The sequence below is a fragment of the Diadema antillarum genome, unplaced genomic scaffold, assembly GCF_040938485.1.
Source record: "Diadema antillarum isolate AM-2024a unplaced genomic scaffold, OU_Dant_1.0 scf00000214, whole genome shotgun sequence".
NCBI classification, from domain to species: domain Eukaryota; kingdom Metazoa; phylum Echinodermata; class Echinoidea; order Diadematoida; family Diadematidae; genus Diadema; species Diadema antillarum.
The window spans coordinates 314291-338986 of NW_027271103.1; the positions used below are offsets into that span (position 1 = coordinate 314291).

General features: G+C 38.2%; 1 protein-coding gene across 1 annotated transcript; it reads left to right on the forward strand.

Annotated features, from left to right (window-relative positions):
- Positions 1-3448: 3448 nt before the first annotated feature.
- On the forward strand, positions 3449-23417 carry LOC139724433 (uncharacterized). The gene is made up of 10 exons (XM_071635577.1): positions 3449-3574; positions 14044-14167; positions 15676-15759; positions 16722-16810; positions 17427-17606; positions 17980-18117; positions 18453-18508; positions 19219-19355; positions 21226-21389; positions 23271-23417. The coding sequence occupies exons 1-10, from the start codon at positions 3533-3535 to the stop codon at positions 23415-23417; spliced, it is 1161 nt and encodes a 386-aa protein (XP_071491678.1). The 5' UTR covers positions 3449-3532.
- The last annotated feature ends 1279 nt before the right edge of the window (positions 23418-24696 follow it).

A 24696-nucleotide genomic window follows, 5' to 3' on the forward strand; every position in this document is an offset into this window, starting at 1 on the left:
TTGTTTTGACTACCTGTACTTAAAATAGCTTGATTGCAAAACGAGTTGTGTTGATATGACATATTTTCGAGCACATCAGCTGCTTAAAAGAAATACTAAACAACAACAAAAAAAAATCAACTAACAGTTAAATACTTGTATAATTGTCTTCAAGAATAGGCCCATTCCTCTTATGTAACAAAACTAGTGAAGTATCACTGGAAAGGTTTTAGTTTACTTTATCTGGGGATGACTTACTCATAAAATTCATATAAGTGGCGCTTAACTGGTTTTCAATCAAATTCTTTACTTACAATGTATGACTGATTGCTTTTGATGTTTCACGCTTCTTCTTATATCGCATTTACATTTTTTCTTAATAATGAGTTAATATTACTATTATGAGCTCCCTCGTATAAAGAGACATTAATTTTATCAGCATGTATAGGTCTATAAAATGATAATATTGTTTGATGTGTTTATGACATCGTTTTATTTGAAATCAGTGCTGGCTGGGACATATTCTATAAAAAAAAATCAATAACAAAATTCACGGTTAGTTGCCTCTAGTGTAGTAGAGGGCGCACTTCATCGACACTATCAAAGTGGGAAGAGAACTCCCGGCATTGTATATTATAAGGTATATATAAAGGGACTCTCGGCATAACACATTATGCACCAAAAACCATGCAGGGACTCTAAGATACCTTCCTCCAGAAATCCAGCCCTTCATTACCCTTCTGGAAAAGGGGACTCTACAGGCACTACCAGGGCCCTTCATTACAATGAAGGGCTCTCTGCATTATGGGCACTATCAGTACGTATATAGCCGATGGTATTATATTCTTCAATATCTTTCTCAGAAGGAATTTCGTTGTATACTATGCTCAAGGAATGACGATGACGGGGATGTAAGTTCTTGCCATACAAATTTTTGACAGTATATTTTCTTTATAAATATATACCTTTGTAAATATACACCTTATTTACTAGCGATACGTTTGGCAAAAGCTCACAGCATATGATGAGCCAAAAATATTTGATTGGGGTGTTCTTGTTGTTGTTTTCATCTCTTTCTATCATCCTCTCCCTCCCCATGCACCTATGACATGAGCGCAAGACACTTTTTTGTAACAGAAGTGGTATTATGCCCTGATTGTAAATAGCGTATAGGCCTATCAATGCGTATGCAGTCTGATTGTGATATAGCACATAAAATTATGAATGAATGCATATAGTATTGCCAAAATTTTGGTGTTATTATTAGCAGTATAAATACTGATCTAGTTGTTATTAATGCCATCAGTATTCTTAGATATACTTTATTATCACCGTCATTGATCTCAGGTCGAAGCTCGTATAAACTGTCTCCACGAAACGTGTATTATATTATACTCAATCTCATAATCTCCCAATTTTCATCTGTAATAAATTTTGTCGGATAAGAAAGACGCTCTCAAAGGAAGCCTGATATGCGCATTCTATCCGATCCCTTGTATTTAGTATGAGGCTGAAATACTCAAACTCTCCGTATAACCTAGTTATTATGTTCGCAAAACAGATGTTGAGGTGTTTCGGCGCATGGCATTCATGCCCCAGGATTATTATTCGAAGTACAAAAGGATGACAGAGCAACTCCTTTGTTGAAGCACCTCACTGGTTGCCAGTTGAGAAAAGAATTTCGGACACAAGGTTGCATTGATTGTATATGAGTGTATGTATAGGTTCCCTGCTACCAAAATTTGCACCTGAATATTAAATCTTATATACAGTGTAGTTTACTGTCCCCATCATATCACACAGCTAGGCGCCGGCACTCTCGTGAAGACACTTCACATTCCATGTTGTTTCAAAATGAGCAGAGGCTAGCTTTTATTTTTTTTTTTTTTTTTGTGACCCCAAGCTGTGGAATAGTTTTCCAGTACATTTACGGCTTTGTTCATCAACAGAATCTGTAGAAAATGAAAAGGGCTTATATACATAGTTTTATTGTAATTTAACGATATCGAGATATTGTATGTAAAGCGCATAGAGCAGTTTTGAATCGATAATGCGCTAATACAAGTTCCAGGTATATTATTATTATTATTATTATTATTACTATTATTATTACTATGATTATTATTGTTATCATTATTATTATTATTATTATTATCATTATTATTATTATTATTATTATTATTATTATTATTATTATTATTATCATCATCATCATCATCATCATCATCATTACCATCACTAATGTATGTAGGGTCTACATCGATGGCCAGCTCTGTCGGCGATATGGTCGCTAAGAAGACAAAAAACAAAGAAGACAAAAATGGGGGAAAGAGTCAAGAAAGGTTTAGTAAAAAGAGGAAAAACGGAAGGAAAGAGAAAAGAAATGAAATGGAAAGTGCGAAAGAGCAGGACGACACGACTCTGTTATAAAATATAGGATCGAGGAGGAAGAAGTAGAGAGAAACGTTAATAGTGAGATTTCACTTCCATGGTTATCCAGATGACACTTTTTAATTCCAATTTTCAAAGAAAAGAACAGAAAATTATACAAAGGACCAGATAAGAAAGGAGAAGAAGATAACACAATTGAAAAGAAAATAGAAGGAAAAGAAAAGAAAAGAAAGGGAAACAGACGACTGTTAGAGAAAAGTGGAACAACAAAGAGATTCTACAAGAACATCTTTGGGAAGCAAGAACAGAGAGTGACGTTACACAACAGTTACAACAGTCTAGCTAGCTTACGTTTCTGTTGTACCGGATGGCACTTTGTAAAGTGGGCGGACGTCGGTTTTTCAGGCGCAGATAGATTGGAGAGTAGCCTATAATATTCAGACAAAAAATCGCATCATCAAGTTGTAACAGTTGTAATAAATGCTTTATACATCTTTTTATCTCCCTCAATACGTCGGAAGGAGCCAATTATATTTCTAGAGTGGTTTTTATCTTAAAATAACGAACACCTGTGGGACCTTTAAAAAAAAACCAGCTAGTATGTGAAATCACAACACCGCGATATGTCTATTACGGTACGTGATTAAGACTATCCGTTCCGCCTTCGCACCTGACTTGCGTGGCCGTAGTCTAGCTTCTGGACTCTTTTTACTCGTAGCCGTGATTGTACGCGACAAGCCGTATGAGGGCGCGACACCCGAGGATAGCGATACGCCGAGAACTGCGATACCCGAGATTGGGCGCGCAGTCTCTCGATTATCGCAATAAGAAAATTTGCGCCCTCTCTTGGTCGCACCAAGGAAAAGGGGACGGAGCCCAGACTAGCGCGGCCGTTGTGTAGTACCCGTGTGCTGTACATGCCGATGGTAACGGAACCGCTCGTCCCAGCCGTGGTCCAAGCGGATTGCCCTTGATCGATTTCCGCAGTACCGACGGCCTGGGGTCTGTCTGCTGGTAGTAGCAGTAGCTGCCCACCGGGATCTATCAGGATTTTAGGCCAATGCTACCCGCGCGCTTACGTACGATCTGCACCATTCTTTCACGCAGACAGAGACCAGCAGTAGTGACTCCCTCTTGCGTAGAAAAGGTGCTCTTCAATCAAATGATAATGGATGCGATCAAGAAATACAGCATGGGTATCAAGGTATAATTAGGTGATCCGAGTATCCTTCGGATCACCTTCTGTATCTGTACGGATTCTTTCTTCTTCTTTCTTTCTTTATTTCTCCGCAAAAGTTGTGCAGAGGTTAGCTCAGAAAGTCCGCTGCCTATCAATTTCAAAATTATACCATGTATGCATCATGTCCCAAAGACGACAAATCTAATGTATCATTGTGATCAGTGGACCGTGACGTCACTATGACGTCATTATATGAAAACACATTCTCAATCATATCTCATTAATGGAATGAAATTTTTCAATGAAATTTACATCACATATATTTCAAATTATGCGCATTCTACTCATGTTCTAAAAATTTATATATTCTCTTAAAACGTGCGCGTACGCGCGCGTTGAAATATTTGTATGCTCCAATCGAGCTCAAAATTTTTTTGCACACGTTTCAGACCATTTGGAGCATTTTTTGAAAAATTGAAAAAATCGGACGGACGCGTACGCGCGCGCGCATATACGCACGCACAGCTCATGTGCAATTGAAATTTCCAGTTTTTTCACTTTGATCGGATGTCTGAAATGTTAAGGAATATTTATACCAAGTTTCAAATCAATCCGACTCAATATGACGTCATACGGGCCCGTCAAAGTTGAAATTCCGCGCGCGCGTCAATGGCGATATACAGTGCAACTATGCCAAAAAACTGCCAATTTTAAATCCGATTTTACTCGTCAGGATGGACGGTGACCCCCCATTTTCTGTACATATTTTGAAAGCTGATGAGTTGTACATGTCATTTCATGGGGTGGCAATGCTGACAAAATGATTAAAAGATATCAAATTTCTTAATAAAGTAAAAAAAGTGAATTTTCAAAATGACGTCATCAAATTTCAAGTTCATTCGAGCGTATCTCACTAGTCCTTTGTCAATTTTCACCCAGATTTCAGTATGATGTAGCTTATTTAATGTTCTTTCAAACATAAAATTACAATATTTTGATTGGATAACGGTATCACCTCGTAAAAATGGATTAAAAGTAATCTTGTCAAATTTGACCAGTTTACGTGTTATCTCTATGGGAGTGCAGTTTTTCTGGAAATGAAAATTGACATGACTATCTTTATCGAGCACTAGCTCACTTAAGCTTCGGTAAATTTCTCCCAGATTTTAATATGTTGTAGCTGAGACTTTACGCTACCGTAAGTGTGCCCTTTGTTTTTTCATACGATGTCAGAATCACGTCAAAAAATTGGGTTGAAATTCAGGCTTATCTTCGATGTATTGAGATATTTCTTTCTTTCTGCAACTTTCTTTGCAATAACTCAAGAAAAACGGCCTCTATCACTTCTATATTTTGCACATGTTTAGTTCATGTCACGTGAATTATTTCATGAAATAACAACTACTTGATCGGACACCATCTTGGGTATGTAAAGTAGGGTCAAAGGTCATAAGTGTTTCACCCTGTATCTTAGTGAATACATGTCCTATCTTTCCCATATTTTGCATACGCAAAGACCATGTTACAAGGATCATTTCACAAAATAACCACTTTTTACTCAGATGCCATCTTGTCTGTACAATTTGAGGTCAAAGGTCATATGTACTTCTTTTTGTATCTTCGTTATGACGTGTTATCTCTATGGGAGGGAATTTTCTTTAATGTGAAAATTGACATGATTGTCTTTATCGAGCACTAGCTCACTTACCCTTCGGTGAATTTCTCCCAGATTTTAATATGTTGTAGCTGAGACTTTGCGCTATCGTAAGTGTGCCCTTTGTTTTTTCATACGATGTCGGGATGACGATGAAAAATTGGTTGAAATTAAAGCTTATCTTCTATGTATTGAGATATTTCTTTCTTTCTGCAACTTTCTTTGCAATAACTCAAGAAAAACACGCCCTATCACCCCCATATTTTGCACATGTTTAGTTCATGTCTCGTACATTATTTCATAAAATAACAACTACTAGATCGGACAACATCTTGGGTATGTAAATTAGGGTCAAAGGTCATAAATGTTTCATCTTGTATCTTAGTGAATACCTGTCCTATCTTTCCCATATTTTTCACACGTATCGACGATGTCGCGAGAATCATTTCACAAAATAACCACTATTTCATCAGATGCAATCTTGGGAGTGCAAAGGTGGGTCAAAGGTCATATGTATTCATTGCTGTATCTTCGTTATTCAGTGTATACAGAATTTGGTACCAAAGATGGCAGATATGACTCCCTTTTCTAAATGAGAATGCAAACATCACACGGACAATGTCTCTAAACAGAGATGAAACTTGTATGGTCATGCCTATTGCGATCAGGACTCGAATCATTCATAAAAAAAATCGGATCACCTTAATTTGTCAGTGATGACAAATTACAATCTCTAGTTTAGATTCTACTTTTGGTATTTATCTAACATTGTTACTGTCATACTCATGACCACCACTATGCTTGATTATCATTTATAAGTAGTTGCATGACAGGCGCAGGCATCAAGTCGAGACTCCTGAGCTGAGTCTAGATCCAGGATGTGGCAGGCAAGCATCTTGCTCTACCGAAAGCGAAGATCAGACTGTATACTGTATATGTGTCGGGTATAGTCATAGTAATAATGAATACGTTCTGGCTTCACGGAATCCTCTCCTGTACCAAATCAAAGTAGGCCCTACATCAAAGTTTGATTTTAAAAAGAATGCTTTCAAACTCTTCCAAACAGACAGATTTTTTTTTTTTTTTTTTTCTGTCTAGTATTTTGCCTACCGGTATATCAGGGACCTCGCCTGCATCATTAAACGTTATAGTAAAATTTAACTTACTATATTTAAAAATGATAGCACGAGAGCAGTTAACATTTGCAAGTGGATGAAGGTCTCACACGACAGTGCTGTTGATGTTGCTGTTGAAATGTTGATGTTCGTTTTCACTCTTGGTAAATTTAGATATGAATGATATGTAATAATCTCCGGGATTGAAAGAGGCAGACTATATTTGTCTTTCTCATCATGTTTCTCTGTGTGTAATGAACTTATCTAGGAAGAAAAGTGATAGTGTGTGTGTGTGTTGCTGAGAATAATGATGTTTTCAACCTGCTCTGTGGCAAATCTGTAGTATAAGCTGTGTTTGTTTTTTTGTTTTTTTTTGAATAATTTTAATCATTACTTTTTTTTATGCAACAAGTAAAGTGACAGGAGAACTGGAAAGCTGTTATTTTTGTTCTCTCTTACGATTGACTTACTTTGTTCGAAAAATGGTGTTTGATCTGTTTTATGCTGCAATTACTAAACATTTGATTTATTTTCTTAAAGAGAGCTTGTAGGAGAGAGAGAAGAAAAAGAGCAAAAACCTTGATGTGAGTTTTGAGGTGGCTCAAGTTGGTTGTGTATACATGTGTGCATAGGGTCCCTACAGTACCTGTGATTATGAGTTGTTGGTTTAAGGCCCCTTGATTCCCTCTGAACAATGTTGCTGGTTCCCATGCTGTCCATTACAGTTAAAGGCACATCACTCTGTCCCTGATGACATACAGTGCAGTATTTGAAGTACTATTTGTAAAGAGAGTCACAGTTCATACCCATAAATGCATGCATACACTCACATAAATTTTATCTCAAAGAAACTTTTAATGACAAGGAGGAAGAGGAAAGAGAGAAAGAATATGAAATTTTGCAAAAGCAATGTCTTCATGATCTGTCCATAATGCAAACTCAGACTTTTGACAGCAGTAGTGAAAATTTTGCATTGTCATTATTCTTCTGAGTATGAAATATTTGTGTGTATTAGTCATTGCCATTCCTTTAGATTTCGGCTTGTTCCATGATCTTTGTAAATTAGTGCCATTTCAAATGCAAAATATTGTGACATGTATACTGTCATATCATGTAGGCCTATGTTTTTATTGAATTGGCATAATAGAATTCAGCAGTTTCTAAAAAAAGAAGAAAAAAGAGAGAATGTTGTAAAGGTGGATACTTTCGCGCTTGGCCGGGTAAGAAGAGTTCACATGTTTTTAATTCCGGAATCCATCACGCACAGGAACATAATTATGGCAAGCAAAAATATTTTTAAATCACTGCTCCCAAAGATAAACAGGACCTTGAAGTACGTAGCTTGCTAAATAATACATCATCTAATGCGCAAAAATTTCAACACCGCGAAAATTTCCACTTTTACAGTATAATCACCACAAAGTATATCACCTTGATAGAAAGTTAACAAGTTTTAAAAAACTTGGATTTTTTTTTTAATTGCCATGAACACTTGTTTTGTGCACATGATTGATTATTGCAAATTACGATGCTAAATTTGCTTTTTTGGCTATTTTGCAGTAGAAAAGTAGAAATTTCAGCCTTGAGAAGGTGTATAAAGTACTGAAAGGAAATCCAACTGAAAGGCAGAACAAACACATGGTGTTTTAGTATCAGCAGCATATAAACCAGGAAGGCCCTACAGCAATAAAGTGATGAATTCAGATTCAGAAGAACCAAATGCATTTCACACTGCAGATCTGTAAAGTTTTAACTTCCCAAAATTCATCCTATACTTATACACTTTGTCATATTACAGTGCTGAGTTGATGAAATACATTTCAACATCGCCTTGTTATAAAATGGGGGGGGGGGGGGGGAGTGTGTCTTGTAACACATGAAGCAGTTGGCAGATCAGCTTGTACTTGCACATTTAAACTTTGTCAGAGTTCATGCTATGTTCCATGCTGCTGGTGAAATGTGGTGCAATCTTAGGAGGCTGCAAGTTAAACAAACATATTTCCTTTAGTTTTGCTGTTGATGTTGTTTTTAAAGGCAAAACAAGTATTTTAAAAAAAGACATGGTGCCCTCGCTGTGTATGTAAATCTTTTTGTCTTGCTAAGAATGTCATCACTCTTTCATCATATCCTTCCACAGGCTGAGTCCATCTGTGCATGAACTCCCAGCTCGTGATTGCATGAGACCATCGATAGTTAGCCGTAAAAACTCCTTGCATGGCTTCCTTCCTTTGCCTGACATAGCATCGTTGTACCCTCACTCTCATGACCCTCTCCCTCGATCCCTCCGCGCCCCAGTTTGAACATTTCACCACACTTCCTGTGTAAAGAGCTGCGTTTTTCCTCCACTGACCTGCATAAAAGTGAAAGAATCTCTGTGTCCGCATTCATTCTGTTCAAGAGCTTTGAGAAGTCTGCCTTTACAGGAACACTCTCCCCAGACGCTTCTTGTCAAGTACTGCAGTCAAAATGGTTTGTATCAATTCATTTAGCTCTTCTTTGTTTCATTCTGTTCCTTTTTTGAAGTCATCATTTTTTTTTTTTTTAGCAGCAGTTGAGTTGGGCAGTCAGTCTTATCTTAAGTCAGTATTGTGTACTGGTAGTCAAAATCTAATGCTTTGAATCAATTAAGAACAAAAGCTCAAATCTTATCATATGGGAGTTGAAGGTTGTGGTAAGGAATGTCTTTTCTTCACTCTCAGAAGTGTGGATACAGGTTTCCAGTGTTTTATTCAGTGTGAGGTACACTAGATATAGTCTTTGCTAACTGTTTTATTGCTTGCTTTCATACGAGATGGTACTAATTTTCCTACAAACAATGCATCTTTGCCATTGCATACTGGTACTTATTATCATCTGCACATGGCATACAATGTTTCACTGATTTATTGCCCCAGTTTGTGAGTTTCAGAGATTTCCTGATGAAATCAGCCCCCATTCTTTTGAAGTCTTTTCTTCTTTTTTTTTAGATCTGAACTCATTTTCTTGCTTATTCATGAGGTCAAGCATGCTTACGAAGAAATATCACAACAGATATTCACACTCACTTTGCTTCTTAGGCAGCCACCTTTTTGCAGAAATGTTGTGTCTTCTACATTTTATTGGGCTTTCAATAAGGTTTATCTCTGACTCCTTGGTCACATGGTGGACTACGACCCCAAAGAGTTCATAAATGTCTCGGTATTGGTGCAGTGTACAATAACTTGGCATGTCCTACATGTACGTGTATGTCCAGTGACTTATCAGTACCGGTACCATGTAATGTGTATGTTGGTCTCTCTGTGTCTATACATTTGTATGTCTCATTGCTAAGATCAAAGATCTACACGTACAGCTGTAACTTATAAATTTTATGCTAATTGAATGGTTAGCTTGCATACAGAGATTTGATTAGATTGTCATAGAGCCTTCCCATTTGAGAAATGAAGAGCTGATTTTAAAGAAAAAAAACAAATCTCCAAACTGAAAAATTGGGCATTGCCGAAGTGTGAGAAAACCCAGAGCCACCCACACATAAAGCACCAGTGAAGCTCTCTTTTGAGATACTGCATGTATTTGCAGTAGTCAAGTAGAGCTTGCTAAGCGATGCATGTCATTCTTTCAAGTGCTGTTTTTACTTTGTTGTACTTTGACCTTTGGCAGACCTTGAGTGTTATCTATGACAATTGTTCTCTAGAGAGCTCGGCCTGAGTAATATGGAGACCAGTCATAAATGGATTGATCACTTCAGTGCAATCTCAAATATATGCAGCAAAATTAATTTAAGAAATCACATATATAATTATGTTTGATTTTGTTTTGTTTGATTTTTTCATGGTATTCATCAGGATGTTCTGCATTGACAGGTTTGAATTGAATGTCATGTGTTTGTACCTCACTGCTCACAAAATCAATCAGCATAACAGAGTACAGGACATGGAATGAATAATTAAGAAAAATCATTATTAGTAGTCATTGACATTGGAGAATTTCTGAATACATATGAAAATAAGTATTTTGGTACAATGCACTCATAAGTTACATTCAGACGGTGATCCTTAACCTTGAGGATCTAAAAGCTCTTGTGCCTTTACTATTACGCAGTCCCACGTTAACACTTATCCTTGAAGGTAGTTTTCGTTGGGTTTAAGCTCTTGTCCCCATTTCACCAGTGAGTTGCACTCAATGATGTCATAAACCACAGAACCGGAAGTTTTTAAATGACTCCAGAACTAACAAGGGTGTATGATTCGACTCCATTCACGCACGCACAAGTAGTGCATTATGTTGACCCAAAAGCAGGGAAAAATGCGGGAGATGTGGAGTTGAGTTTGTGAGGAGGTCACGCTTATCTACAAGTAAATTGATTGTCATGTCCACATGATGCTTAACCATGAGTGGGGACCCCCACGGTTCGTTGATAGTGCACTAACGCCGAGATATCTCGTGGATAGCTATCTTTGAATTAACTTCAAGTTACAGCTGTAGGTATCTTCAAGTGCGTCTACGCGATGCTTATTGACATGCTTATCCTTGAGGATAGCTATCCTGAAGGTTAAGGATCACCTTTTGAAAGTAACTAAGTGTAGGAAGGTATGTTAGCATTTCATGTATCACAATGTACCATGATACTGCAAGAAGGAATGATGAAATATTCTTCCAGTAATATCTAGAACTTAGTGATATATTCAGTGAGATATTAATATGTGCTTGTGTGAGCAGCTCTCAAGCTCAGGGAGACTGAATACTGTAGTCAATTCATCCAAATGACTTTTCATGTCTATGTCTTGTTCTTGTACCATTGAATTACTTCTGTGCTCTAAAGTCTTTTTTTTTAAGGATGTACTTAACCTATTACCCATAGATGGAATCAGGGTGTCCTATTTTCTGGTATTTGATCTAGTGTGGGGGCAGTGGTGGGTACGTATCGTACATATATCTGTACCTGAGACTCTCTGCATCAACATGCCTTTCAAAAGGTTATGTATCCAAAGATATGCCAAATGAATTATTGTTCCTGGGCCATTCATTCATGTTGATTTTTCATTGTGATTTTCTTATTACGACAAAGTCTGAACAATGATTTACAACACTTTTATTTATGTTGGGTGGGTGGTCTAAATACCTGAACTTCTAAAAATAGGCTATGTACTAGTACCATCGGGTGTGTTATGTTGTTCAAGCATCGAAACATTACCATGAAGTCTAATGAGGTTTTATCAGAAGAAAATGTCATCAGATTGTCTCCAATTACCCTATAAAAAGTGACCTGTGTTACAGTCCAAAATAAAATGCCTATAATCCTTTGGGAAAGTGCTGACTGCCCTGAAGGAAAATCCTTGGTGAAGACAAACATTGCTAACCTATATATTTTTGACCCAATTCCACTTCAAATGGAGATATAATCCACTGGCATGTTTCTAGCCTCCCAACCAAGTGCGCTCGGTACTATCTGTGAATTTGTTCCTCATTTTACTTAAAATGTCTTGAAGAGAAAAACAAAACAAGAATAGAACTAGAATGTGATGGACTATTCTCTGACTTCTCGTACCCCTGAAAGGAAAGAAAATGATCAAAGGATATCTATGAAAACAATAAAAAGAAAGGAAATGCCATCTCAAATTTAAAACTGGGATCAAGCACTTTCATTGTTATACTGACTCGCATTTTGACTGTCAAAAGAGGAGACTGGTACATCAATGCTCTCAAGAACTGCCAACATTAAATCCCCCCCCCCCCCCCCCACACACACACACACAGTTTGGTTAACCTGTTGAAGATCGACTGATTTTGCTACAGCATGCATTTCCCATAGACACCTGCTTGAGTATACTCGAAACTCATCATGTCTGCCAGGATCTGGACTCTAAAACAGAGTCCTCTTTCAACTATCAAACAAAATGCTGATACATTGCAATAGCATATATTGCATTTGTGCGAATAAGCTGTACTAGTAATGACCATATAGGGGCATTCTTGTAGCTTGTAGGGCATATTTCACAGCCCAAAGGTAACTTGGAAAAGGATGTGTCTGTAACAGGGGTCAGAGGAACATATTTTGTGATGCCCTGCCCCTCCCCCCCCCCCCCCCCCCAGTGCCTACTGGATTGGTTTGGTCAAGGGTCAATGGCATTAATTTCAATATGAGTTTTCATTTCCTGAGGTGAATGGACTGGTGAAGCACCCTATCCCAAGAGTGAGCCATATGTGCTTTATTTGCCCCTTTTTGCTTGGTCAGGAAAATGTAGTGTAAGAAATGTGATGTGACCATGAGTGAATAGAAGAGGTGTGATACTATATGTTCATCTCGAGCTGGTATGGCCATAATTTAAAGCAAAAGAAGGCTTCTATTAAAAAGTTTAATAAGCAAGCAAAATAGTAAAGAAAGAAAAATAAAAACTGACAGCCTTGAAGCCAGGCTACATGTACCATACTTGGCAGACCCATAATATTGTAACAACCACAACAAAATTTCATCCTCTCCCAAGATCAATTTGCCTTCTCACTACTGAAAACCTCCCTGGAGTCCCATATTCCTTGGTTTCTACTTAATATTGTCGTTCTCCCTGGAGTCCCATCCCTTGATTTCTGCGTAATGATTGTCACACTGAAGAGGCATGACTGACAAATGGTGTGTTGTTTATGGGCCAAGGGGGACACTCCGCTCCAGTGACCCCTAGACTCTCCTGGCACCCGTAACTGAGCTATGCTCAACCCCCTTCTTCCACCCTGCCAGCAAGAGATGTAATGAAAACATCTTAAAACGTTTAGCTACCAGTGAATCGTGAGGCTTGTGAGTCATGGGAGTTACATGTAGAGGTGAACTGTGAAATATAAAATTGGCAAAGAACTCCTTATTATTTTAAATACTTTCCCATTTGCTGTTGTTTTTCGTGAACCCACATTGAACCTGCTGCGTTTGATACTTGCAATCAATCTTAAACTCAAAACAATATAAACCATTGTGATATGTGCAGGAATTTTGAAAACTGAGCTTCTGTCATTGTAGTACTAGTTGTGTGTATTTTTCAAAGTTACCAACATAATGAATCCTGAATGCAGCAGGACTGTGAGTGAGTTCCAGAAAATTCTGTCTGTTTGTTGGCTGTACAATGGAGTTACCAAATTTCAGCTGACAGTGTGAGGGCATGTAGAATAAGTGGAATTGTTACTGAATTTTCCTTCTGTGTTTGTCTTTCCAGATGACTTCATATCTACAATGTACCTTTGTGATGTACAGTACTATATGCATTTGTTTACTCACGTGTACATATTGCGATACTGCACTGGTACATACTATTGCTCTTATTTCTAGAACAAATGATTCAAATCATTCTATACAAAGGTACAAAAATACACTGTAGAGCATTCAAGAATGTCTCCAAGTTACACATTGACACTACTCATATTTCTAACATATAATAAACACACATTTGAAATTGACATTCTGCAAGTATTCATTTTGTTGTTGCTGTTTGTGTTTGTTTTTTGTTTGCTTGTTTGTTTTGGAGGTATTCATTATTACAACTTAGATATTTTGCATCAAATATATTAGTGTTTAAATTCAGGGTTTTTAAGTTGAATTATAATGCTAGGTGTTGACATTAGCACTCTTTGTGCACATTTTAAGAAGATCTTTAGTAAATTTTCTGCCTTCATGATGAAGTGTTTTGTGGTTTATAGTATTGTTTAAAAATGTTTTATCTGTGTCTTCCTCTTCTCCTTTTGTGTAATTCATGATGTTTCAGGATCAAGGATATGTGATTGATTTCCGTAGCGACACCATCACCAGGCCGACAGAGGCCATGCGCAAGGCCATGAGTGAGGCAGTCGTTGGGGATGATGTCTTTGGTGAAGATCCAACTGTCAACGGTAACTTGACTCTTCAGGTTTCAAAGTTTCAAAGTGACTTATATTTCACAAACAGTCAAGAAAGAACAGTATTCAAGAACAACAAATATTATACATGTACCTGTAGAATGGAAGCTATGTACATCAAAAACATAAAACTGAATACACTTGAATACAGTGGCCAAAAACAACAGATAGATAGAGTTGGGTTAAATGTGATGCGTGTTTTAAATGTGATGCATGTTTTAAGTGCACTGCCACACCAAATGAACCCTTTGGTTCTCAAATCTAATTCATACAAAGTAATTATACCCCCGCCAAACGAAGTTTGAAGGGGGTATAGGAATCAGCGGACGGTCGGGCAGTCGGGCGGTCGGTCGGGCGGTCGGTCCGTTGCAAATCTTGCGTCGCGAACTACTTCCTCAGTTTTCAACCGATTCCCATAAAACTTGGCACAGATGTGTGCCTTGGGTTGTAGATGTGCAAGACATATTTTTTGACAGTACCCAAAAGTACGTTGCCATGGTAACGGCATATTATGGGCAAAAATGGGTACAAATCTTGCGTCGCGAACTCCTCCCACAGTTTTTGATCAATTTTTATGAAATTAGGTACAGATGTTCATCTGAATATGTTAATGTGCAAGACACATATTTCCGCAGTGGCAAAAAGTGCGTTGCCATGGTAACGGCATGTTATTGGTAAAATATAGGGCAAAATGCTTCATGGCAAAACTGCTTCATCAGTGTTCTTCTAATTCTCATGGAATTCATATTGAATGTTTGTCTTAGGATATAGGTCAGCATGACACATTTCTTGACAGTGACAAAAAGTATGTTGCCATGGTAACAGCTCACATATTATGAGCCAAAATGATGGAAAATTTTGTGTTGCAAACTACTTCCTCAGTTTTTGCCCAATTTCCATGAAACTTGGTACAGATGTGTGCCTTTGGTTGTAGATGTGCAAGACGCATTTTTCGACAGTACCCGAAAGTACGTTGCCATGGTAACGGCATATTAATGGCAGAAGATCAAGGAAAGATCTTGCAGATTTAACTACTTCCTCAGTTTTTTGACCAAAGCTTATGAAATGTTGTTTGGACCAAAGCTTATGAAATGTTGTTTGGCGGGGGTATAACCAGTCGCTGTAGCGACATTTCTAGTTTTGACTGGAATCTTTTTACATGTTATAATTTTAAAGTTTTTTAAAGCAATAAGTTTTAAAAGGGTCAGTGCTGTCAGCAATAGGCCTAACTGTATTAACCCATACAATTTTATACACATGACATATCATAACTTTTGCCACACTTGAAGTTTGCTGTGATGATTTTCTGTAACTTGTGATGCAAGGTATTGCAAAAAGCACAGTTTTGATGGAATCTTTGTTTCTCCATAACTGACAGGCAATTGTTGCTCAAAGCCATCATGATCTGTGAATTTTTTACTGCTAAATAAGCTAAGAATTTGTGTTATTTTTCATGAATAATGATTTGTTTTGTGTATGTTTATGTTTTCGTTCTCTCTCAGAACTCCAAACAAAGGTTGCAGAGCTCTTTAAGAAGGATGCTGCCCTCTTTGTGCCAACAGGGACAATGTCCAATCTCATTTCATGTACGAGAATAAATCCAGCACTTGCCTGAGTATCACAGCTGTAGTCATCAAATTCCATTTATTTGTGATTTTAGCTTTTGATACATAATTTTAGTCACATCATTTTTCTACAAGAGAGTATTTCTGTATACAATGTCCACATAAAAATGCACAGAAGATGTGGACTGTTATTTGAACAATTTTTTTTTAACAGACTTGCTAACTGCCATCTTAAAGCGGTCTTGATTACTTGGGATTTCTGTATTTTTGAATTCATTTATTTATGTACCAGTTTTTGCTCATTTTCATTCTTTTCGTTCTATCCTGTATTGATGTCTTCTTTGTAGGCTAAGTCATACAACTTTTAATGCCACTATGGTTCACTGTGTATGTTTATGATTGGTATTTAATGAAACTTCAGGCCAAGTTTCACTTGGTACCTAACAATCAGACTAGGTGGACCTGTCTTCAGTTGGTACCTAACAATCAGACTAGGTGGGCCTGTCTTCATCAGATTGAATTTTCAAAATGGAATGCTATTTTGTGGTGAAGAAATTAGCCTGATGTCAAATTAACCCACTATTTGGACAATGAGGACACAAATGATGCGCTATTTGATTGGGAAAATTTTCCCCAAAATCTTGGTCAACTATGTGAAATAGTGTGCTAATTCTTTAATTAGCGCACTATATGGGTTGCGTCTCTATTAACCCAAAATCTTCTCAATCTCATCATTCGAACCATGCACTGAGCCCGTGGAACTCTATGTAGAGTGCGAGTTGAGCTGAGTAATGATGCAAAGTATGCATGTGTCAACTTCTGGCTAATTTCCCAAACGGGCTGTTTTCAAGCTAATAAAGACCCGCATTCAGGCTATTTTCCTAGACCGCAGAACAGCCTGCTAGTTTGAACTTTGGTCTGATGAAGACGCTCCTACTGAGTTTATCATTTCCTTTGCTTGTTTGTTTGTGTATGTTTTCCAGTGATGTCACATTGCCAGGGACGAGGTGAGGAGGTTCTCCTTGGAGACCGTTGCCACATCTTCACCTGGGAGCAGGGTGGGATGGCTCAGGTGTGTATGCATCACATGGAAGGCAGTGTGGTAATGTGGTTAATAACAAGCTTTATGAAAGTAGAGTAAAAATGATCCATTTCGTTTGATCCCTTTCTTGTTCCTGTGTCATTGTTTGTTTTGGGTGCAACATTTTCAAAAGGCTCTTTTTTGCCAAATTTATAGATGATTTGTCAGTAAGCAACACATTTCAGAGGATTCTAATTGAAGCTCCTGTTTCTCTTTGAAAATGGCATATTTTTATAGCTTTTTCTGATTTTGAGCAGACAAAAATTGATTAAGCCCTTTTCTGCTAATATCAGATATGTCATATAATTTGGAGGTGCCAATGTAATGATGGCAATATGAGGATTTTTGCGGCAGTATGAGGATTTTTGAAGCAACATTTCTCAGGACTTGTAGACTTGTAGAGTTTTTTAAACCCTGTTTCCCAACTGGTTTGCAAGAATGTTGGTCAAAACATAGATAAAAAAATATTTGTTCTCTATCTAAATGGGCCTTAAAAAAAAAAGGGGGGGGGGGGGGACTGATATGAGCCAAAGTGGGCCCAGGGTTAAGAAAGGTTGAGAAGCATAGAGTTAAACGATGGTAGCTGTGTTTTTGTATTTGTGCACAGCTTGCTGGTGTGTGCCCCAACCTAGTGAAAACACTGCCAGATGGAACTCTGGACCTCGAGGAGCTTGAGTCCAAGATCCGTCCAAGTGATATCCACTTGACTGTCACACGACTCATCTGTCTGGAGAATACCCACAATGCCACGGGAGGCAGGGTAATCCCCCTGGAATTCTTCCAAAAGGTGAGGGCGCTGTGACCTTTGGGTTGATCCTGTACATGTTCTGTTGGCATTTCAGAATCTGTTGGAAGAAATGAAGGAACCTTCTCTGCCAGTTTTTATTTTGATTCTGTTACATTCACACAAATGTCTTGTATGTCACACATATTGGCCAGAAGTCAGAAAGGTAGTTTAAAATAAATCAAATCCTTGTTCTAAATTTATTCCATGGACTATCAAAAACAAGCACAAAAAAGCATACCCTTTCATATGCACTTGTATTCAGCTCTTTTGTGAATTCCTGCCATGACGTGCAGTTATACTTTCTTCAGAAGAAGCATGTGTAAATGCCAATATTTGTGGTGTTCAAAGAGAGATATGTTGATGTACTACTCAGGTGCGGGCCATAGCTGACAAACACAACCTCAAGGTGCACTTGGATGGGGCCAGGTTGCTCAATGCCTGCGTTGCCTTGGGTGTCAGCCCGGATGTCATCACGCAGTACGTCGACTCCATCAGTGTGTGCTTTTCCAAGGTAATGAACCTCCTGCCATCTCATGCTGTTGGTTATACCTGATTAATGCCAGTGAAGTATTCAGTTTTACTTTAGGGCCCGGTCCCGCTGGCATTTAGGAAGATTTGCATATGATTTGCGCACAAAATTGGTTTATATTTGCTGAATGGATGCAACCAGAATTTTGCGCAGCTCAAAAATTGTGCCTCTGCGGATAATTGCGGATGTCGGCCAACTCATACAAGCATGTTTCATGAATATTGCGGATGTTTAGGGAATGTAAACCGATTTTATAAATTTGTAAATATTTATGCATTCATTTCTTACACTGCATTTCCTTTGCTCTATATTATTAGGGTCTGGGCTGCCCAGTTGGATCAGCTTTGGTAGGCTCCAAGGATTTCATCGGCAGGTGCGTTTCTTTGCTTTTCTCATGAAAGATTCCTGTGCATGAAGAGTTGGTGTAACAGCATTTTTAAGTATAATTGCAACTCATTTGGCATTGGCCCTTTAGGAGGCTAGTGCAACAGATGATAATTGCAGTAATCACTGGTTTGTAGTGATGGTAGTCTGTGATACTGGAAGCTGGTAGAAAGATGAATAAATCAACAATCCTGTCTTCATGCACTGAACGTATTTCTTGCTTGTGTTCTACTTCATTACCAACCCAATTGTAACTCTGACACAGTCAAAGTAAATTGTGTTGTGTTTCTGTATTTTTTCTTGATTTCAGAAGTAATATGTGTACACTCAATTTATAATTTAATTACTTGAAGTATGATAACAGAATTGGATGGACATCTATGGAATATGTCCCTTTTCCTGTATCTTGTGTAATATGTGCTCCAGGCTATGATGATTACATCAAATGATGTGCGATTGGAAGTACATGTATGTAAGGATCTTGTTTATTTCTGTCAGACAAAAGTGCTCAATTTCTCAACTGGCATATGAATGATACATATTCAAATTAGCCTTTTGTGAGGGATACTTTGGGATCTGTGCTGTCGAATGAGAAGAACCAATCCCTTTAAAAGCATTTGTGCATATTTTATCCAGGAAGAAAGAGTCTGTGATTGTGAGAAATGTACTCCTAGCACCTTGATTCTCTTCCCCCCATAGGGCATTACGACACCGTAAAGTGCTTGGAGGCGGTATGAGACAGTGTGGTGTGCTGGCTGCGGCAGCACTGGTTGGTCTTGACCAGGGCTATGCAAGGCTCCATGTTGACCACGAAAATGCCAAGAAGCTTGCCCAAGGTGAGGGAACACAGATTGGTATTTTCACAGGAAGAGGATACTTTACAGGGATGTCCTGTCATTTCATGTTTCCAGTGTGCATTTCCCTCCAATCCAATACTATCTTTTAAAACACTCTAATGAGAGATAACTTAGCCCCAATTGCTTCAAACAAGCAATTTCTTTGAATTTTTGCCAAACTGAAATTTTTTTGGGTAGTATGTAATGCTGGATGGAATTCTATGTACAAACATATGAATAGATAATAAATGTTCATTGAAAACTTGTTGTTGTCCCCGCCGAACGAGTTCGAGCAGGGGACTATGAAACGGGCTCCGTACGTGTGTGTGTCCGTCCGTCCGTCCGTCCGTCCGTGTGTCCGTGTGTCCGTGTGTGCGTCCGTGTGTGATCAAAATCTCCAATTTGCTACTTCTCTGTCATTTATGAGCCAATTTTGATTCTGTTTGCTTTATATGATAGCACTACATGGGAGCTTTGAAACTTCTACACAGAATTTCAGTCGTGACCTTTGACCTTGACCTTTGACCTATATTGTACATTTTGCTACAAAATGCTACTCCTTCGCCATTTCTAACCCGATTTCGATTCCGTTTGCTTTATGTGATGGCACTAGGTGAGGGCTTCAAAACTTCTACACAGAATTTTGACCTTTGACTTCTTTGACCTTTGACCTTGATTTTTTGACCTATATTGTACATTTTGCTACAAAATGCTACTCCTTCGCCATTTCTAACCCGATTTCGATTCCGTTTGCTTTATGTGATGGCACTAGGTGAGGGCTTCAAAACTTGTACACAGAATTTTGACCTTTGACTTCTTTGACCTTTGACCTTGATTTTTTGACCTATATTGTACATTTTGCTACAAAATGCTACTCCTTCGCCATTTCTAACCCGATTTCGATTCCGTTTGCTTTATGTGATGGCTCTAGGTGAGGGCTTCAAAACTTCTGCACAGAATTTTGACCTTTGACTTCTTTGACCTTTGACCTTGATTTTTGACCTGTATTGTACATTTTGCTACAAAATGCTACTCCTTCGCCATTTCTAACCCGATTTCGATTCCGTTTGCTTTATGTGATGGCACTAGGTGAGGGCTTCAAAACTTCTACACAGAATTTTGACCTTTGACTTCTTTGACCTTTGACCTTGATTTTTTGACCTATATTGTACATTTTGCTACAAAATGCTACTCCTTCGCCATTTCTAACCCGATTTCGATTCCGTTTGCTTTATGTGATGGCACTAGGTGAGGGCTTCAACACTTCTACACAGAATTTTGACCTTTGACTTCTTTGACTTTTGACCTTGATTTTTTGACCTGTATTGTACATTTTGCTACAAAATGCTACTCCTTCGCCATTTCTAACCGGATTTCGATTCCGTTTGCTTTATGTGATGGCACTAGGTGAGGGCTTCAAAACTTCCACACAGAATTTTGACCTTTGACTTCTTTGACCTTTGACCTTGATTTTTTACCCATATTGTACATTGGCTACAAAATGCTACTCCTTCGCCATTTCTAACCGGATTTCGATTCCGTTTGCTTTATGTGATGGCACTAGGTGAGGGCTTCAAAACTTCTACACAGAATTTTGACCTTTGACTTCTTTGACCTTTGACCTTGATCTTTTGACCTATATAGTACATTTTGATACTAAATGCTACTTCCGGCGGGGACATATTTTACGCACCGCGTAATTTCTACTCTTCCTTGTTTTTCAACTGAATGGCCTGATATTCATGAGAAAAGATAATAACAGCCCTAGAATCCTATTGAACACTGTTTTATAGCATTTCAAGAGTTAGGGGAGAATGTATGTAACATGGTCAGACCAAAGTTTTTTGTTTTTTTTATTTAATGCATCCAGGATTGAAAGATCTTGGCAGTTCGGTGTTTACGGCCGAACCTGCGAACACAGAGACCAACATGGTTCATGTCTTGGTGAGGGAAGACATCCCTGTGATGCAGGCTTCTCAGATGGTGGGGAACGTAGCAGACGACGAGGCTAGTGTCCTGGGGCAGAGCATACAGGTGAGTTGACCACCTGAGCTGGTCACGTCATAAGAAAGGAAACCCTGTCATAAGGAAAACAATTGCTAGGGGTATGATGAGGAAACCCACTTTGATAGAACAAAGTCAGTGTGAAGTGTATTAGATAGGAATCTTGCTATAACAAAGTCCATAATACAGGTAATAAAGGCAACCTCATTACAACGAAGCTAATTCTAATGCTAGTAAAAGGGACCCTTGTTATTTATAGAATTATGCAAGAGAATGCTGTTACATTAAGTCAGTGTTGTGGATTACAAAGGGGGACTTCAGTTGTATATACAGTGCACTTCCATTATAACGAACATGGTTATAACAAAACTCTGGTTACAATGAAGTTCAAATTCAGGTCGCAACATTGTCTGCTTTATTCTTTTTTTATTGTTTATTTGTTTGGTTATAACAAAAATTTGATGATAACATAAAAAAACTGCAGGTCCCAAGGACCTCGTGATAACGGGAGTCCACTGTATTAAAAAAAAACAATCTGAAGTAACATACACATGTAGTTAGAAGGGTGCTTGCTTGGTCCAAAGTCAGCACATGGTGTTGCACTGAATCACATTTTATGAATTGTGTCTTATAAACAATGTTATGAATATATTTTTGAGGTGCTGATTGTCATCCACAGGTGAAAATTTTGATAGCAGTATTGGGACTTGCACACGATGATCAACTACCTCTGTAGGTTGTTCCGTGTGTGCTGCAAACATTTTTATGAAATGCAGTAAGGCCAAAAAAAAAAAATTGTTGCATTGGCGTAACATGAGATTTTCAAATAGGGTCGGTCGGGCGGATTTTTTTTTTTTTTTTTTTTTTTTTTTTGTCATTTGCTACCTGCATTTTACGTGTAAAACTCGTGCTCAGCTCAGTAAACAGTTACAACTGCTGCACCGAATGTGCTGTGTTCATCTATTCTACAAATCATTTATGAGGCCGATATTACTGGAATTATACCCCTTCACAGAATTTAAAGATGTTGAAATCCCTATCCTGAATGTTATCACTTCATATTTTACTATTTTGACTTAGATAAGATAGATGCAAATTGACCCATATGTACGATCTTTTCATCGCACACGGCGATCTCTATTACAGTCCCACATATACAGATTCGTGTAAGTTCTCCACACAAGAAACCTATGGCAAAACTGTGCACAATACATCGCAGTCTGAATGCTACGTATACACTGAATAAATCTTGTTAGAGTACGTGTCCGTGTTGGAAACAGATGACGTACTGATCAAGGAAGGCTTATGCGAGGCGCTAGATCTCTCCCTCGTACATCATCCGATATCCCCAGAGCCGTTTCCACTTCCGGGTTTGTGCGATCGCGACCGCAATCAACAAGATATTTGATATCGATAGCAAAAAAAAATAATAAAAAAACATGGGGTCGGCGGAATTTTTAGGGTCGGGCGGGTTACGCCAATGCAACATTTTTTTTTTTTTTGGCCTAACACCAGTGATGAGTGTCTGTATGATTCACAATGACCAACTCAGCAATTCCAAGCATGCACAGTGGTCCAAATCAGTCAATATGCAAAATGATGGTTTAGGATTATTAGAAGATTTTTTTTTTAATGAAAAGTTGAATTATATATCAAATGTGGAGATGAAAATGTAGTAAATTGTAAGCTGCATGGCCATAATTTGTGGATTTATTCTGTGTGTGTGTGTGTGTGTGTGTGTGTATGCATGCGTGTATGTGTGTGGGAGCCACAAGACATGGTTATTGGGGAACATCTCCGCTGACTTTACTGTGTTTCAGGGAATCCTGCCATTATACGAGTTCACCTTGCTTCATCAAACTAATCACTTAAACTCTCCCTCACTCTGTCTGCCTGGGTGTGTGTTTGTAGGTAAAGCTGTTCCCGGAGACCAAGCACTCGATGCGTGCCGTGATGAACCACCACGTCACTGCGGAAGATGTCAACCAAGCCATTAGGAAGTTCAAGTTTATCTCAGACAAGCTGGAGAATGGTGGTTTTGCTAAACCTGAGAATTGAAAAAATGACATCTGTATCATGATTGCTCCCCCCCCCCCCCCACAAAAAAAAAAAAAAAGAAATCTATTCCGTAAATGTCTATTTTTATTCAAACTTTATTTCAAAGTTTTTAAATTTGTTTAATTATGTGTAAAATGCACATGGCAATCATGCTATCAGCGAATCTGGTCATACTGTATTAGTATATGATTCAGAAAATGTCCACATGATAGCTAACTGAAATCTGAGAAATAATATATTTTTTGTAAAATGCACGTGGCAATCATGTCATCAGCGAATCTGGTCATACTGTGTTAGTATATGATTCAGAAAATGTCCACATGATAGTTAACTGAAATCTGAGAAATAATATATTTTTGTATTAATCAAAGGGTTGGTAATTGGTTTTTCATGGATTATTAATGTGCAGGACATATGCAAAAATATATGATAGTCGTAGCTTAAATGAGGTTTGAAAACGCAAAATAGATTGTGAAATTTCAGGAGGATGGATCAAGAAAACTCAGAAATCTTGTGTCACAACATTGTAACTTACTCTCATACTCTCTTTTTTTCCCCTCACATTTTAATGAGCTGTGGAATTGTGCTGTGCTAAAACACACAGGTATAAGTTACTTATACCTGTTATTGAATTATAATTCAACAACTTTCATAATCTGTGATAACAAATAGGCCTGTACACTCAAACGAGGTGCGAATAAACCAGTATATAAAGATATATATAACAAGATAATAATTGGGGACCTGAACTTTAAATTCCATATAACAATATTCTGTTATAACCATGTTTGTTAAAACAGGGATGCACTGTATTTTAGGGTAGTGGTACGAAACCAATTACAGTGCTCACCGCTTAATCGGGAGGGGTCGGGAGACGAGTTTTTCTCCCATTTAAGTGGTGCTCCCGCTAAAGCAGTGGCTGATATTGGCCCATGTAAACCACACAACATGAAGCCCAGTATGTGGGCATTACACTGAACCATGCACGGAACATGCCGATAACCACAGCAATTGAGCAGCAAGTACATGGGCGATGCAACAGGCAGACACAAAATGGCGATAAGAAAAGACAGCAGTCTCGTGATTTTGGCAAATGCCTCATTGGAACAAACCTTCATTCATTTGATCCACAAAATAACCCTTTTTTAAGAGTTCCAAGTGCAGAAAGTCATGATGCCTACCCTATTGATGCATAGAAAGAGGCAGCTATGCTAACTTCCACTCGCCGTTATAACATGTTAACAACATGCACATTATGACGACACTGATTGTGATGATT